This window comes from Muntiacus reevesi, chromosome 3 (assembly GCF_963930625.1).
Source record: "Muntiacus reevesi chromosome 3, mMunRee1.1, whole genome shotgun sequence".
Taxonomy (NCBI): Eukaryota; Metazoa; Chordata; class Mammalia; order Artiodactyla; family Cervidae; genus Muntiacus; species Muntiacus reevesi.
Window position 1 is genome coordinate 201,569,956 of NC_089251.1, and position 15,815 is coordinate 201,585,770.

Below are 15,815 nucleotides of genomic sequence, written 5' to 3' on the forward strand. Positions count from 1 at the left end.
CCTCTATTTCTAGGCATTGTTCACTTAGGAAAACTTTCTTATCTCTCCTTAATATTCTTTGGAACTCTGCATTCAAATGAGTATATCTTTCCTTTTCTCCTTTGCCTTTCACGTCTCCTCTTTTCTCAGCTATTTGTAAGGCCTCCTCAGAGAACCACTTTGCCTTTTTGCATTTCTTCTTCTTGGGGATGGTTTGGATCACCACCTCCTATACAATGTGACAAACCTCGGTCCATAGTTCTTCAGTAAATCTGTAAGATCTAATCCCTTGAATCTATTTGTCACTTCCACTGTATAATCATAAGGGATTTGATTTAGGTCATACTTGAATGGTCCAGTCGTTTCCCTACTTTCTTCAATTTAAGTCTGAAATTTGCAATAAGGTGTTCACGATCTGAGCCACAGTGAACTTCCAGTCTCGCTTTTGCTGACTGTATACAGCTTCTCCATCTTTGACTGCAAAGAATATAATCAATGTGATTCTGGTATTGACCATCTGGTGATCTCTTGTGTTGTTGGGAAGAGGGTGTTTGCTATGACCAGTGCATTCCCTTGGCAAAACTCTGTTAGCATTTTCCCTGGTTCATCTTGTACTCCAAAGCCAAACTTGCCTGTTACTCAAGGTATTTCTTGACTTCCTAGTTTTGTGGTCCAATCCCCTACGATGAAGACATCTTTTTTTTTTGGTGTTAGTTTTACAAGGTCTTGTAAGTCTTCATAGAACCATTCTACCTCAGCTTCCTGGCATTAGTGCTTGGGGCACAGACTTGGATTACTGTCATGGTTTGCCAAAATGAATGGTTTGCCCTGGAAAGGAACAGAGATCATTCTGTCGCTTTCAAGACCGCACCCAAGTACTGCATTTTGGACTCCTGTTGACTATGAGAGAGACTCCATTTCTTCTAAGGGATTCTTCCCCATGGTAGTAGATATAATGGTCATCTAAATTTAATTCATCCATTCTGGTTCATTTTAGTTCACTGATTCCTAACATGTCAGTGTTCACTCTTGTCATCTCTAGTTTGACCACTTTGTCCACTTTCAATTTATCTTGATTCATGGACCTAACATTCCAGCTTTCCACGCAGTACTGTTCTTTATAGCATCGGACTTTACCTTCACCACCAGACACATCCACAACTGGGTGTTTTTATCACTTTGGCTCAGCCTCTTCATTCCTTCTGGAGCTATTTCTCCACTCTTCTCTAGTAGCATATTGGGCACCTACTGACCTGGCGAGTTCATCTTTCAGTGTCATACCTTTTTGCCTTTTCATACTGTTCATGGAGTTCTCAAGGCAAGAATGCTCATTAAAAAGGGGAATAATCTAACAGCTGTCCATTGTGATTTCCATGTCCATCTCCACTTCCATTGGAGATGGACTCTAATACCTTACTGATATTACTTGGAGGAAGAAATGTATAATCAACACCCTGGTATGTTTTATGAACTGGGAAAATATTAATAGTAATAGTATTATTTACTCAATTATTTTTTCACTCATTATTCATACTTAGCTACAGAAATTGGAAATATTACACTAACAGAACATATTTCATAAGATTCCAGCATATCCTAATGAAGCAAATAGTTGAACAATTTTTTGTATTTCCTGATAACTAGGACTCAAGATTAAAAACATTTTCATCTTTCAAAGCCTTTACCTTGAACATAACAGCTCTAACCAGTAGGCACCCCCGTTTCCATACCTCCTGGTTAAAAAGTGTCATCTTCCTAAAGACATATGCAGTGTTCCCCTCTTCTGAGTGGCAGGTGACTTGGTAGCAGCCGTAGGATGAACTTCCTGTGGGTTCTGGCCAATATTGGTGACACTTAACCTGGTATCAATAAATTGTAGAAACAGACAATTTAGGTTCTCCAATTTTTTAAATATTTTAAGAACTTTCAAGCTTAAAGAAATGTGACAAAAATAATTTAATGAATTCCCATATACCCTTCAAAAGAACTCATCTCACACACTAGTAAAGTAATGCTTAAAATTCTCCAAGCCAGGCTTCAACAATACATGAACCGTGAACTTCCAAATGTTCAAGCTGGATTTAGAAAAGGCAGAGGAACCAGAGATCAAATTGCCAACATTTGCTGGATCATCAAAAAAGCAAGGGAGTTCCAGAAAAACATCTACTTCTGCTTTATTGATTATGCCAAAGCCTTTGACTGTGTGAATCACAATAAACTGGAAAATTATGAAAGAGATGGGAATACCAGAACACCTGACCTGCCTCTTGAGAAATCTGTATGCAGGTCAGGAAGAAATAGTTAGAACTGAACATGGAACAATAGACTGGTTCCAAATAGGAAAAGGAGTACGTCAAGGCTGTACATGGTCACCCTGCTTATTTAACTTATATGCAGAGTACATCATGAGAAACGCTGGGCTGGAGGAAGCACAAGCTGGAATCAAGATTGCCAGGAGAAATATCAGTAATCTCAGATATGTAGATGACACCACCCTTATGGCAGAAAGTGAAGAGGAACTAAAGAGCCTCTTGATGAAAGTGAAAGAGGAGAGTGAAAAAGTTGGCTTAAAGCTCAACATTCAGAAAACTAAGATCATGGCATCTGGTCCCATCACTTCATGGCAAATAGATGGGGAGACAGTGGAAACAGTGGCTGACTTTATTTTTCTGGGCTCCAAAATCACTGCAGATGGTGACTGCAGTCATGAAATTAAAAGATGCTTACTTTTTGGAAAGAAAATTATGACCAACCTAGATAGCATATTAAAAAGCAGAAACATTACTTTGCCAACAAAGGTCCATCTAGTCAAGGCTATGGTTTTTCCAGTAGTCATGTATGGATGTAAGAGTTGGACTATAAAAAAAGCTGAACACTGAAGAGTTGATGCTTTTGAACTGTGGTGTTGGAGAAGACCGTTGAGAGTCCCTTGGACTGCAAGGAGATCCAACCAGTCAATCCTAAAGGAAATCAGTCCCGAATATTCATTGGAAGGACTGATGTTGAAGCCAAAACTCCAATACTTTGTCCACCTAATGCAAAGAGCCGACTCATTTGAAAAGACCCTGATGCTGGGAAAGATTGAAGGTGGGAGGAGAAGGGAACGAAAGAGGATGAGATGGTTGCATGGCATCACTGTCTCAATGGACATGAGTTTGAGTAATCTCCGCAAGTTGGTGATGGACAGGGAGGCCTGGCGTGCTGCAGTCTATGGGGTCACAAAAGTCAGACATGTCTGAGCGACTGAACTGAACTGAACATATACCCTTCACAGAGATCTGGCAACAAGCGACATTTTTTTTTGTCATTTCTTCTCTTTGTAATGAGAGTCTTTTAGATATATCTCGAAACTGCAAATATAACTGCAAATATCTTGTTTACAACAAGTGTCCAGCCAGTGTTTTATCATTCATCATTAATTCTTGCCTGAACTAATTATTACTATGAGGGTGGCAAAATGATATACTAATCTTGCTATTTCTTAGATTTAATAGTAAGAAAGACTCTTCAACTAAAATGGGAAATGCAATCCATTTACTTTCATAAATTAGGATTAAAAAAAAAGATTTAATGACATACAGTTCTGTTACATTCTATTCAGCTATTTAGAACACACTACTCTATGACTTTTAGAATATCCACAGGGCTGTGTAACCACCACCACAGTCGCTGTTAGAATACACGCATCGTTCGCAGAGGAAGACCCGCGCCCGTTAGTGACGCCCACGCAGCTCCTCTATCCGCCTTTCTCTCTCCACCCAGGCCTGGGCGACTGCTGCTCTTCTTTCTGCTCCCTGGGGCCTACTTCCGACATCACATATAACTGAATCATAAAACACGCTGTGTTTGGTGACTGGCTTTGTTTACTTAGAATAATGTTTTCTAGCTTTACCCATGTTGCAGCATGTATCATTTTTTCATACGTTCTTATTGCCAAATAATATTCAACTGTATGACTACACTATATTTTATCTGGTACATCTCGCTTCTCCCTACGGCCTACTAAGAACAACGCTGCTGAGAATATCTGTGCACCAGTTTCTGTCTGGACATGTATCAATTCTCTTGGGTATTTCTTCTACGAGTGAACTGCTGAGCTGCAGTCACACTGTGTTTAGCCTCTTGAAGAACTGATATGGTGTCTTCAAGATAGTTGAAGTGAAGTCGCTCAAGTTGTCTCTGACTCTTTGCGACCCTGTGGACTGTAACCTACCAGGATCCTCTGTCCATGGGATTTTCCAAGGAAGAGTACTGGAGTGGCTTGCTATTTCACCAAATCCATTAGCAAGACAGTAGGTTTCACTGTCTCCACATCATTACCAACACTGATTATTTTCTGTTGTATTTACTTTAGCTATCCAACTAGCTATGAAGTAGTATCGCATTGTAGCTTTCGTTTGCATTTCCTTGGTGACCAATGATGCTGAATATCTTTTCATGATCTTATTGGTCATTTGAATGTCTTCTTTGGAGAATCATCTATTCAGATCCTTTGGGCATTTTTAAATGGGATATTGTTATCTTATGGCTAAGTTGTATGAATTCTTCACACATTATAAATACAAATCACTTATTCAAATATATATATTAGTCCATTTAAATAATAATAATGGCTAACATCATATTTCTTTTAACACATTATGTGTCAGTTGTAGTTTTAAGCCATGAACCATGATTATTAAAAGCGTGATTTTAATCATGACACCGTAAGAAAGGAAGTTTAAAGGTTACAAAAGAGATTAAATCAATATGAATATTTTAACTATAGATGTAACGTAATTTTTAAAATGTCTGAGCAATGTGTAAGATTCAAGTATGACTTACTCTGCCACGTTCAACCTGTGTGGTCAACATCACAACCATGGAGGAGCCTTGTTCCCAAGTCATCTGCCAAAAATCTGTACAAGTGTGTGGTAATGGCCCTTGACAAGCAATGTACTGATTTATAATTCTAGAAGAAGGAATTTCCATCTAAAAAGAAAAAGACACAAAACCCAAATTGTTTTGCATTATTACTTTTTCCTAGGATCAAATATAGGAAAATCATCTACTAAATAATAATTGAATGCAATTAATCTCAATAAATTACAAAGTCAGTAATACAAATCTCTATCAACTATTTTATTTGAAAAAGAAGTTTCTTGGCAATGTGCAGTAGCTATATATACTTATCTTTCAATTAGTGGAAACAGAAAATTAAATATTTTCCAAAGCACTCTTATGGAATTAAAAGCATCTATACAGAGAATCCTGTTTCACAGGCAGATTCTTGGTATAGAAATAAAGAATATTTCTCTCTACACAGGAAACAAACTACTATATATAAAAATAAACAACAAGGTTCTACTACAAAGCACAGGGAATATATTTGATATCTTATAAGTTATAATGGAAAAGAAAAAAAAAAGTCTCTAAATATTAGCTTATTAGTAAATTTTGTGAGGAGCAAAAATTCTGCCATTTGCTTTAGTTTAGATTTTTCATATTATATATGTGCTTATATATTACATAATATGCATATAATTATATATAATATATATATAGCATGAAAAGATTGGCAAGTATTTTAAATTCATTATTTTCAGAAGTAAGACTGTAACTATTTGGGGAAGATAAACTATCATCCTATTATATTTTAAACACTGAATTCAAAAGGTGTGTGTGTTTACTTCTGGGCTTCCCAGGTGGCTCAGCTGGTAAAGAATCCACCTTCAATGGGGGAGACCTGGGCTCGATCCCTGGGCTGGGAAGATCCCTGGAGAAGGGAACGGCTATCCACTCCAGCCTTTCAGGCCTGGAAAGTTCCATGGACTGTATATAGTCCACGGGGTCACAAGGAGTCAGACACGACTGAGCGACTTTAACTTTCACCTCACTCACCATACTATTGTTAACACTTTGAACAATAACAACAACAAGCACTTAAATGAATAATGTACTCAACTTAATTCACATAAAGGAAAGTAAAAATCAAACTGTAAGAAATTACCATTTTTTACCTATTAGATTGAAATATTAGAAAATTTGATAATACCATATACACATATGTAGCCTTTATCTGAAACCACGGGTTCAAATATGCATTGGAGTTCAGAATTTGGGGGATTTTTGAAAGGTTCTTCAGTGCACACACTATGTAATGCAATAAGTAATGTTTCCTGCAGGCTATAGGTCATTACTCTGCAATCAGTCACTATCAAAAAGTCTACAAATAATAAATGCTGGAGAGGGTGTAGAGAAAAGGGAACCGTCTTGCATGGTTGGTGGAAATGTAAATTGATACAGCCACTATGGAAGACGGTATGGAGGTTCCTTAAAATTCTAGGAATAAAACCACCATGTGACCCAGCAACCCCACTCCTAGGCATACACCCTGAGGAAACCAAAATTGAAAAAGCCACATGTACCCCAACGTTCACTGCAGCACTGTTTACAACAGCTAGAACACGGACGCAACCCAGATGTCCATCGACAGATGAAAGGACAAAGAAGCTGCGGTACGTATATACAATGGAATATTACTCAGCCATAAAAAGGAACACATTCAGGTCAGTTCTTATGAGGTGGATGAAGCTACAGTCTATTATACAGAGTGAAAATAAGTCATAGAGAGAAAGATAAACATTGTATACTAACACATATACAGGGACTCTAGAAAGATGGTACCGATGAATTTATTTCTGAAGAAACAGACATAGAGAACAGACATATGGACACGGGGAGTGGGGTAGAGAGGGTGAGGTGTATGGAGACAGAAACATGGAAACTTACATCACCACATGGAAAATAGATAGCCAATGGGAACTTGCTGTGTGACTCACAGAACTGAAACAGGGGCCCTGTGTCAACCTGGAGGGGTGGGGTGGGGGGGGGGGTGGGAGGGAGGCTCAAGAGGGGAGGGACACAGGAATAATACGTACGGCTGATTCATGTTGAGGTTTGACAGAAAACAACAAAATTCTGTAAAGCAATTATCCTTCAGTTAAGAAATAAATGAATTTTTTTTAAAAGTCCTCATCAGAGGTACAAAGTAAAGTTGATCCTCATTAATCATGGATTCTAGAATAAACCTCAAAGTTTAGATTGGCCCCTCTTATTCCAAACGACAAAGGTATAATTTAAAAAAAACAAACTTACATTTATATAATTTGCATTGATATAGTCTTCATTACCCTTTAAAATGACCCGTGTAGCATCATCTGAAAAAATTTAAAAGAAAGAATATTTTAATAAAGTTATGTTAAGAAGATTAAACTTAACACACAAAGAGAATAGATACTTACAAGGCGAAATATCTCTGTATCTATTTTTGGAAATGTTCTGAGGTAATTTGGCACAACACATTGTCATTCCAGGCTTCTTCCGATACAGTTGCTAAAAAAATAAAGTACAAGACAAGTTCAGAAAGCCATCAAGAGTTTTTATTTTTTTTAGATTTGATTCTATGCTATCAAGAAATGGGTTTTTACCTTGGAATACCTCATCTATACAATGATGTACCTCTGGTTAGTGAAGTATTAAACCAGGTTTGCAAACCTGAATTCTGCAAGATTTCTAATATGAATTATAAACATTTTGAAAAACGGTAAAACATGAAAAAACAATTTTCCTTACAGAAAGAGTACCTGAAGTTTTAAATAGCAAATCTACAGGTAATATTTATGTCATTTATTTTATATTTGAAGGTACTCCTTTATTTATTTTTTAACATACATCCACTCTTTGTTAGATTTTTCTTCCCACTTAGGTAGCTTTCATTTAGAGGTGTTTAAAAGAAAAACTGATGTGCCCCAAATATTTTATAATCATTTATCTATAACATATACTCCAGAAACAGATATTAGTGATGCCTAACTACATTGACAAAAGTTAGAGAAGGATTAAATATGACAAGGCCCAAAAACTATTCTTTAACTCAGGATTTTTAAGTCTATAATAGTCTATCTTCATCTGCAACCTTTAATAAAAACAGCTATTTAATTATAGAAAAAAATGTAGTTTGATGACATATACCTATAAAATCTCCTTATCTCCCTCTTTTAAACTGATATCTATTAGTGAAATCACAGCTAGTATTTGGGGAGTAATTTTTAAAACTTTACCTTCTACAGCTCTTTTTGCCAATATTTCTCAGTAATATTAATACACTATAACTGATACTAGATTAGGCAGTTAGGAAGCTATGAAATTAATAAGAGCATATGGGCAAACACCTTTTCTACACCATGTTACTTACGTCAAACTGTGTCAGCACTGTTCCAGTGACAAGGCCCTCAGCCAGCTGGGTCATCGACTCTCTCAGGGGGTGGTCATCCCGATGGACGCTGTCGAGCGGGGCTTTCTCAGGAATGTACTGGAAGTCTGGCTCATTTTCTAGCTTTTCTTCCACTACATCATACACAGCTACAAAAACACAACCAATATGGAAACCTTAACGAATTGGCAAAAGGAATTTACCAGATATTATTTAATTTTGTGTCAGAAAAAAGTATTCACATACTGTTCACTGATCAGATCTGAGTCTGGAGTCATTGTATATGGGCCAAGAGTATTGTGGAGTTGAAAAAGTACCTCTGGAGAAAAGAAGGGTTCTTGGCCATTATTGCTGAAAATGTCTGCAATTTGCAGAGACAGTAAGAAAAAGAGGAATGTCAAGAAGGTCTGCTCTGAATAGATCTGTCCTTAATCTGTGTAATCTTGGGCAACAGCACCAATAGAGACCTATCCACCACACATGTAGACAGGAAGAGTTACACACAAACTGAACAGAATGCTAAACTAAATATGTCCTATTGTTGTTTCTCGACATATTTATCAAACAACTTAGAGGACTAGAATTTTTTTTTTTAACTTCTTTAATATATTTCTTTATTTGGCCGCACAAGTTTTAGTGAAGGCACTTTTGGGATCTAGTTCCCTGACCAGGGATGGAAACCAGGCCCTCTTCTGCCTTGGGCGTGTGGAGTTCCAACCACTGGACCACTGGCAAGTCCCAGGAAACCAAATTTCAAAGGAGAATTCTAGGCCAGAATTCATAGTCATGGGAGTAAGAGGAGCCAAACTCTAGGCTGTAACCCTTAGCCCACTCTCAGCCTGCCCTTCTCTTCTTTCCACCCTCGGCTCCACTCTGTAATGTAGGGGCCTATAAACAATACCATGAACAACATCCCGGTCCACACAGAAGCTCAGTCTACACTCCTGTGGAAATTGCTTCTTATGATACCCTACTGGCCTATAACTTGTCACCAACCCTTGGGAGAAAGGACCTGGGAAAACTGGTCACAAAGACCCAGGAAGCAGACTCAGAGCTATTTGGTCAGAGAACTGAGAGTTGAAAAAAGTGGTATAGAAAGGAAGAGGAGGCCACAGGTGCTGGCTTGCATGCACCCTTGGTCCTGCAGAATCCTGACCCCCATGCGGGCAGCAGAACTGAAAAAGAGCAGAACCTTCTAAAGGAGGGAGTCAAGCTCCTGCCTTTAAGAGGCTTTGTTCCTGCTCAGATATAAATGCATTTTTGAGAAGAACAGATTTCTGAAATGAAGAATGCAAAGACAAAAAGACATAAATACATTTTGTCTAAGAAGAAACAAGATTTAAAGGGGAAAAGACCAGGAAAAACAAGCTCGTATCTTTTGATATTTTTAGCTAACTGATTGATTGCAGCTGTGCTGGATCTTCATCGATGCATTTGGGCTCTCTCTGGTTGTGGTGCACAGGCTTCTCACTGCAGTGGCTTCTCCTGTTGCAGAGCATGAGCTGTAAACTCTCAGGTTCTAGAGCGCAGGCCAGTGGCTGTGGCACATGGGCTTAGTAGCTCTGCAGTATGTGGAATCTTTTGGACCAGGGATTCAACCCACAGCCCCTGCACTGGCAGGCAGATTCTTAACCACTGGATCACCAGGGAAGTCCTTCTCTGATATTTTTGACAAACATAATTTAAAATTTTAATTATACATTATTTTCTTTTTTTTTTTTTAATACATTATTTTCTTAAAAAATGGACATGACACCCGCACTGAAAGTGAATCCTGGTCCAGATTTTGATGATAAAACAGTATTAGAAAGATCTTTGCCAAAAGAAGTAGGTATCAGGTGGGTTCCTCTCCTAGTTTAAAGTATAAATGGGGTAAATTGGAATTGCAAAATGACCATGCCTTTTCCATTATATAGACTTTTGTTCACATTCTCTCTCTGTACTAGTCATGAATTTGCAAGCAGGTAATGAATATCTCGGTGAATAAATGTCTTCAACCATAATATGATGTTAATTCACTAGTCTCACTGGATGGCTGTAAACATTAAATGAGAAGATATAAAAGAGCCAGGTCTATGGAAGGCATTTTAAAATTATTAGCTAATATGATTATTAAGTTCTCCAGGATCTATTATCAAGAGAAAATTGAAAAAAAAAATCAGATTGAGAGACAACTCTTAGTAAGAAAATTAAGTTGCTTTATATGACAGAAAATGCCTAAAAATGAACCACCTAAATATCAGATCTAAATAAATGAGTTTCTTTAAAAGTCAAAAATGGTATGTTCTGTTGAAGTCTTCTAAATTTTCCTAGAAAGCTAATTCTAGAACGTGAATACAGGGAAAAAAAAAAAAAAAAAAAAAACTACAGGCATACCTTGTTCTATTGCATTTCTTAGATAACTTTTTTTTTTTTTTAAACAAATTGAAGGTTTATGGCAATTCTGTGTTGAGCAAACCTATTGGTATCATTTTTCAAGCAACATTTGTTACTTTGTGTCTCATATATTTTAATTCTCCCAATAAATTTCAAACTTTTTGTTTTTATTATATATGTTATAGTGCTCTATGATCAATGATCTTTGATTTAGTATTTCAAAAAAGATTATGACTCCCTGAAGGTTCAGATGATGATAGCAATTTTTAGCAGTAAAGTATTTTTAAATTAAGATATGTACATTACATACTTAACAGACTACAGTATAGTATAAATGAAACTTTTATATGTACTGAGAAATAGAAAAAATATGTGACTTGCTTTACTGCAATATTTTCTTTACTGTGGTATTTTATTTATTTATTGTGATGGTCTAGAACTGAAACTGCAATATCTCCAAGGTCTGCCTGTAGAGAAGATAAAATGAAAATGTCTGTACCCAAGAGACAAGATGGGTATGTGGAGGAGTAGGTAGTTCTAATTACATTTTGCTCCTTATGGTATGTAGTCAGCAACTAACAATGTGACATTAACCAATAATTTACTCTTCTGACTAAAACTATGATTAACAATAAATAGTTTAGAACAAAATTAGAAGAATATGTCTAATGCTAGATAGTACAGGCACTTAAGAATTTTTTCCTAAAAAAATTCATCAGGTCCAGGAGACTGATGAATGTTGAGGAAACTTGAAACTATGCATTATGAACACAGGTTGAAGGACCTGGGATTGTTAAACTGAAAAAAAAAAAAAAAAGGGCAGCTTGTAGTAAAACTCACTGCAAAACATTGATGAGGGATTGAACTTATTCTGTATTACATTTATTCTGCATAGCACAAAGTGACAGAACTAGAAACACTGGGATTGAAGGAAGATGGACTTTTAGGTCAGTTAATAGTTTCACACTGTCCATATGGGGAATGAACTGCTTCAGGAGCCACTGAGCACTCCACGTGGCAGGATATTCTTGAGGTTGCCAAGGAAACTAAACTTTAGCTTGTTAATTTTCTACAGATGGAATAACAAGTATATCTGAGTACCGAGGACTCCTTGAGCACCTTGGGGGCGAGAGAGGCAACTGCAGTCATGGTGGTCTGGAGAGAACTTCCTGAGGCTGATATCTCAGCAGAGACCTGAACGATGTGAGGGTATACGTTGTACAAACGTCAAGAGGAGTGCTTTAAGAAGACGGACCATCAAGCAGGCCAGCACAGAGAACGAGAGAGTGAGGAAGGCAGAGGGGCAGGCAAGGTGGCGGAGAATCTGCATTTGACCCTACATGTGAACACTGCTCTGGTGGCTCAGTGGTAAAGATCCACCTACCCATTCAGGAAACAGGTTCAATCCCTGGGCTGGGAAGATCCCCTGCAGAAGGAATATGGCAAACCACTCCAGTATTCTTGCCTAGAAAATCCCACGAACAGAGGAGCCTGCTGGGCTACAGTCCATGGGGTCAAAAAGAACTGGACATGACTTAGCAACTAAACAACAACCACTATGAAGGTAAGCCACAGGTCAGTCTGATGTGACCGAGTTCTAAGAAGCCCACTCTAGCTGCTGTGTCTAGTAATAAACATGAGGGAATTATTAAAAACATGCAGTAAATCACAGAGTACCCACCATTAGGTCGAACTAGAAGGACTAACTCCCCAGAATGTCTCTCACAGCTCGCTTTGATCAGCAGGACCACCTGGTCGTGGGTGTGCTCTGCAATGTCCCGACCGTTGATCAGTACCACTTGGTCCCCTTCATTCAATCGAGGGACACACAGGTCAGCCTGTCAAGGGATGCAAAGAAGGTTTCAGATTCACATGTAGCTTTCTGGAAGTAAGGAACAGCAATTTACTTTTATAGACTCCAGAGCAGAAATAAAATTACATACAGAAATCATCTATCCATTCACTTATCTATTAAAAAAAACAGAAGCAGAAAACTCACTTTCAGACCTCCCTGGTGGTACAGTAGTGAAGAATTCATCTGCCAATGCAGGGGACACAGGTTCAATCCCCGGCCCAGGAAGATCCCACACGCTGAGGGGCAGCTAAGCCTGCACACCACAACTAGTGAGCCTGTTCCCTGCAACCAGAGAAGCCACCGAAACGAGCAGCCCACCTACGACTGGAGTAGCCCCTGCTTGCAGCAACTAGAGAAGCCCCTGCTTGCAGCAACTAGAGAAAGCCTGCATGCAGCAATGAAAACTCAGCACAAACAAAAAGAAATTAAAAACAAAAACTCCCTTTCCTATAAAGACATTCTTTTTTACCTTCTTTATTAATTTTTCCCCTGATGCCCTATTACATTTCCAGACATACAGGTAAGACTAATGTTCTTAAGTGCATAGATCAAGGTAGCTCTCACTTTGCACTGTGCAGATACATACGAATTTCAGTTGCCACAGTTGAGGAAAATAACACCGGTCTCCTAACATCATGCGAATTTCAGCTACTGCATAAAGTTGAAAACTCGCTGTTAGCCTGACAGTCCAAAAATCACTATTCAAATCATAAATATGCAGCATGATCAATGACCAATCACATCCCTTCTTTCAAAGTCTATTGGTGGCTTGTTGTTACGCATCAGTTACTCAGTTCATGTGGAGGTAGCAAAGCAGGTACTTGTGTGGTCTCCTTGTCTCCCAAAGATAAACCCACATAAAAAATGGATAAGGAGCAACTGGCCAAAAAGTTACAAGTGCAGCAAAGAAACAAAAAGGGACAGTGCTGAAGCTGAAATTCAAAGTGAACATAAATGGAGTTATAAAAGTAAATGACTATGTAAATATCAACATTTCTATTGTTTGAGAGACCCTAAATACACAGGGAAAGGAATTTAGAGAAGATGAACTTATTAGCACAAATGATGAAAGTGGCTGTGACAAGGATGAAGATGTCCAAGGTAGTGATGCTGGCAAGAAACTTCTTGGGACTTCCCTGGCAGTCCAGTGATTAAGACTCCACACATCCAATGCAGGGGGTGTGGGTTCTATCCCTGGTCAGGGAAATATCCCACATGCCACAGTGTGGCAAAAAAAATAAAAAATTGAGAGGAAATAAAAATGGACAGATCTCAAAAAACAAAAACTCAATACAGGAGCTCCTGGAAGATATTTCATATCACTGAAAGTGCAAAGGACAAGTGAAAGTGGATTCAGACTTAGAATTATCACGATTTGTTGAGATAAGGAAAAATGCTCACACTGTAATTTAAGTTATATGACAAGAAAAAGAAAAGTACTGTTCACAAATCACCTTTGGTAAGTTTTCACAAAGAAATAAAACTTTGATTCTCAGTGTTTCCGATGTTCTGAATTACAGGATACTAAATCAGTATTATTATTTCTTCATTTCCCAATACATTTAAAAGAGAAAGCATCAGAAATTTTACTGTTTTGATAAAAAATTTACAGGTTCACCATTTACTTGGTATGGGTTCGGGCAACACAGTTATCTTTATAGCAGTGCACTACTGTGCGAAAACAAACAAGCAAATAAGGTAAAAGAAATCAACAGAAATGTGGACAGCCTGTTCCAGGAATACAGTAACGAGAACACAATGGAATTGAGTTTGCAGGATGATGGGTTAGACTTTGAAGGAAATGAAGGGGCTGGGCCTTACAGAAAGGGCAAAGGCTTGAAAGATGGAAGCAGGACTAAACTCACTATACAACACAGAGTCAACAAAATCCAACAAGGTACTGTCATTAGTAGAAAGAGCACTGATCCAGGAGTCAGGTTCTTCCACTGCTGCTTATGAAATGTGTGATTTTAGACACCTGAAATTCTGAAAATGGAACAGGTATCTGTTTTAATTATGCATAGTTGTGAAATGTAAAAAATGAGATATTTCAATGTAAAGAATTAAAACCTGGGAAATTAAAAAGTAAGGTTCAGACCATTCCCTTGAGGTGCTCTTTTTCCACTTCTCTGCCTGTTACAGCACACTACTAATTACGTGCTATAACTGCAGGGAACCCTCTTACACTTAATCATCTTCTGCCCTTTGTCAGGTATAATTTCTTATTTGCATTTCATTCTGATTTGGAAAGTCTACATAAGATGAATTTTGCTCTGGCAAAAGCTATTGGCTTGAATATGATCAGATAGGAAGAAATATATGACTTTGGAGAATGCTGTTGTTCAGTCATGAAGTCATGTCTAACTCTTCGCAAACCCATGGACTGCAGCATGCCAGGCTTGGAAATAATTTGAAAATTACTTTGTCCATTTCAAAAGGTGTCCAATAGAGAAAATGACATTAAAATATTTTAAACACTGCCCTTTTCTACCAATCACCTAAAATGAGGATTCTAAACACTGCAATTGTTTCTAAGTTAATAATATTTCATTTATTTTGTATTTATTTAATTGATTCTAAAGTCAGCCACTATTTATAGAACATCATTCTGACAGAAAGGAAAAGTTACCAATATAGTAATCTGTATAGCCTAGAAAGAATATTTAGAGTCATAAAGTTCTGTTTGGAAATTAACCTGTCTATAGAGTGCTCCCTGAACATCCTTTACTGAACTGCAAACTATCCATGTTCACTGATCAGAAAAAATCAATATTCACTTTATGACTACCTGGCATACAAATAAAAAAAGATTTCTTTCCTAATTGTAAGGGCAATACATGCTCACCATCACGATTCAGACAATTAAAGAAAGGAAGCAAGAGATAAATACTAGTAATTCTACCACCGAGATGAAATACTGCTAACTATTTCAGCATGTTTCCAGATTTTTAAAATATAACTCACAATTTAAAAAACTGGATAAAACACAAATGAAAGTATACTGTGTATTTTCATTGAGTATACCTGACTTACAACACTGTGTTAGTCTCAGATATGCAGGTTACACGTTACTAGGACTCGGTTACACGTGTTAACACATGCATGTTACACGTGTTAACACATGTTACACGTGTGAACACATGCATGTCTTTCAGTTCTTTCCCATTGCCAGTTATCGCAAGACACTGACTACAATTCCCTGTGCAGCAAAGCGCATCCTTGCTACTCACCCATGTTACACACGGCGGTGTGCATCTGTCAGTCCCGGGCTCCCAACTTAGCCCTCCGAGCCTCTGCCCTCCTTGGGAACCATAAGTTTGTTTTTTATGTCTCTGAGTCTGTCTTTGTTTT

General features: G+C 37.8%; 1 protein-coding gene across 2 annotated transcripts in view; it reads right to left on the reverse strand.

The window, feature by feature from the left end:
* The window catches only part of PTPN4 (protein tyrosine phosphatase non-receptor type 4), a 189,493-nt gene that overhangs the window by 22,255 nt on the left and 151,423 nt on the right, over positions 1 to 15,815 (reverse strand). For both annotated transcript variants that reach the window (XM_065931385.1, XM_065931386.1), the window contains exons 19-24: positions 12,291 to 12,447; positions 8,216 to 8,382; positions 7,263 to 7,353; positions 7,117 to 7,178; positions 4,804 to 4,950; positions 1,710 to 1,838 (exon numbers count right to left, since the gene is read on the reverse strand). In XM_065931385.1, coding sequence (XP_065787457.1) covers positions 1,710 to 1,838; positions 4,804 to 4,950; positions 7,117 to 7,178; positions 7,263 to 7,353; positions 8,216 to 8,382; positions 12,291 to 12,447 — 753 coding nt within the window. The remainder of the gene's footprint in view (positions 1 to 1,709; positions 1,839 to 4,803; positions 4,951 to 7,116; positions 7,179 to 7,262; positions 7,354 to 8,215; positions 8,383 to 12,290; positions 12,448 to 15,815) is intronic.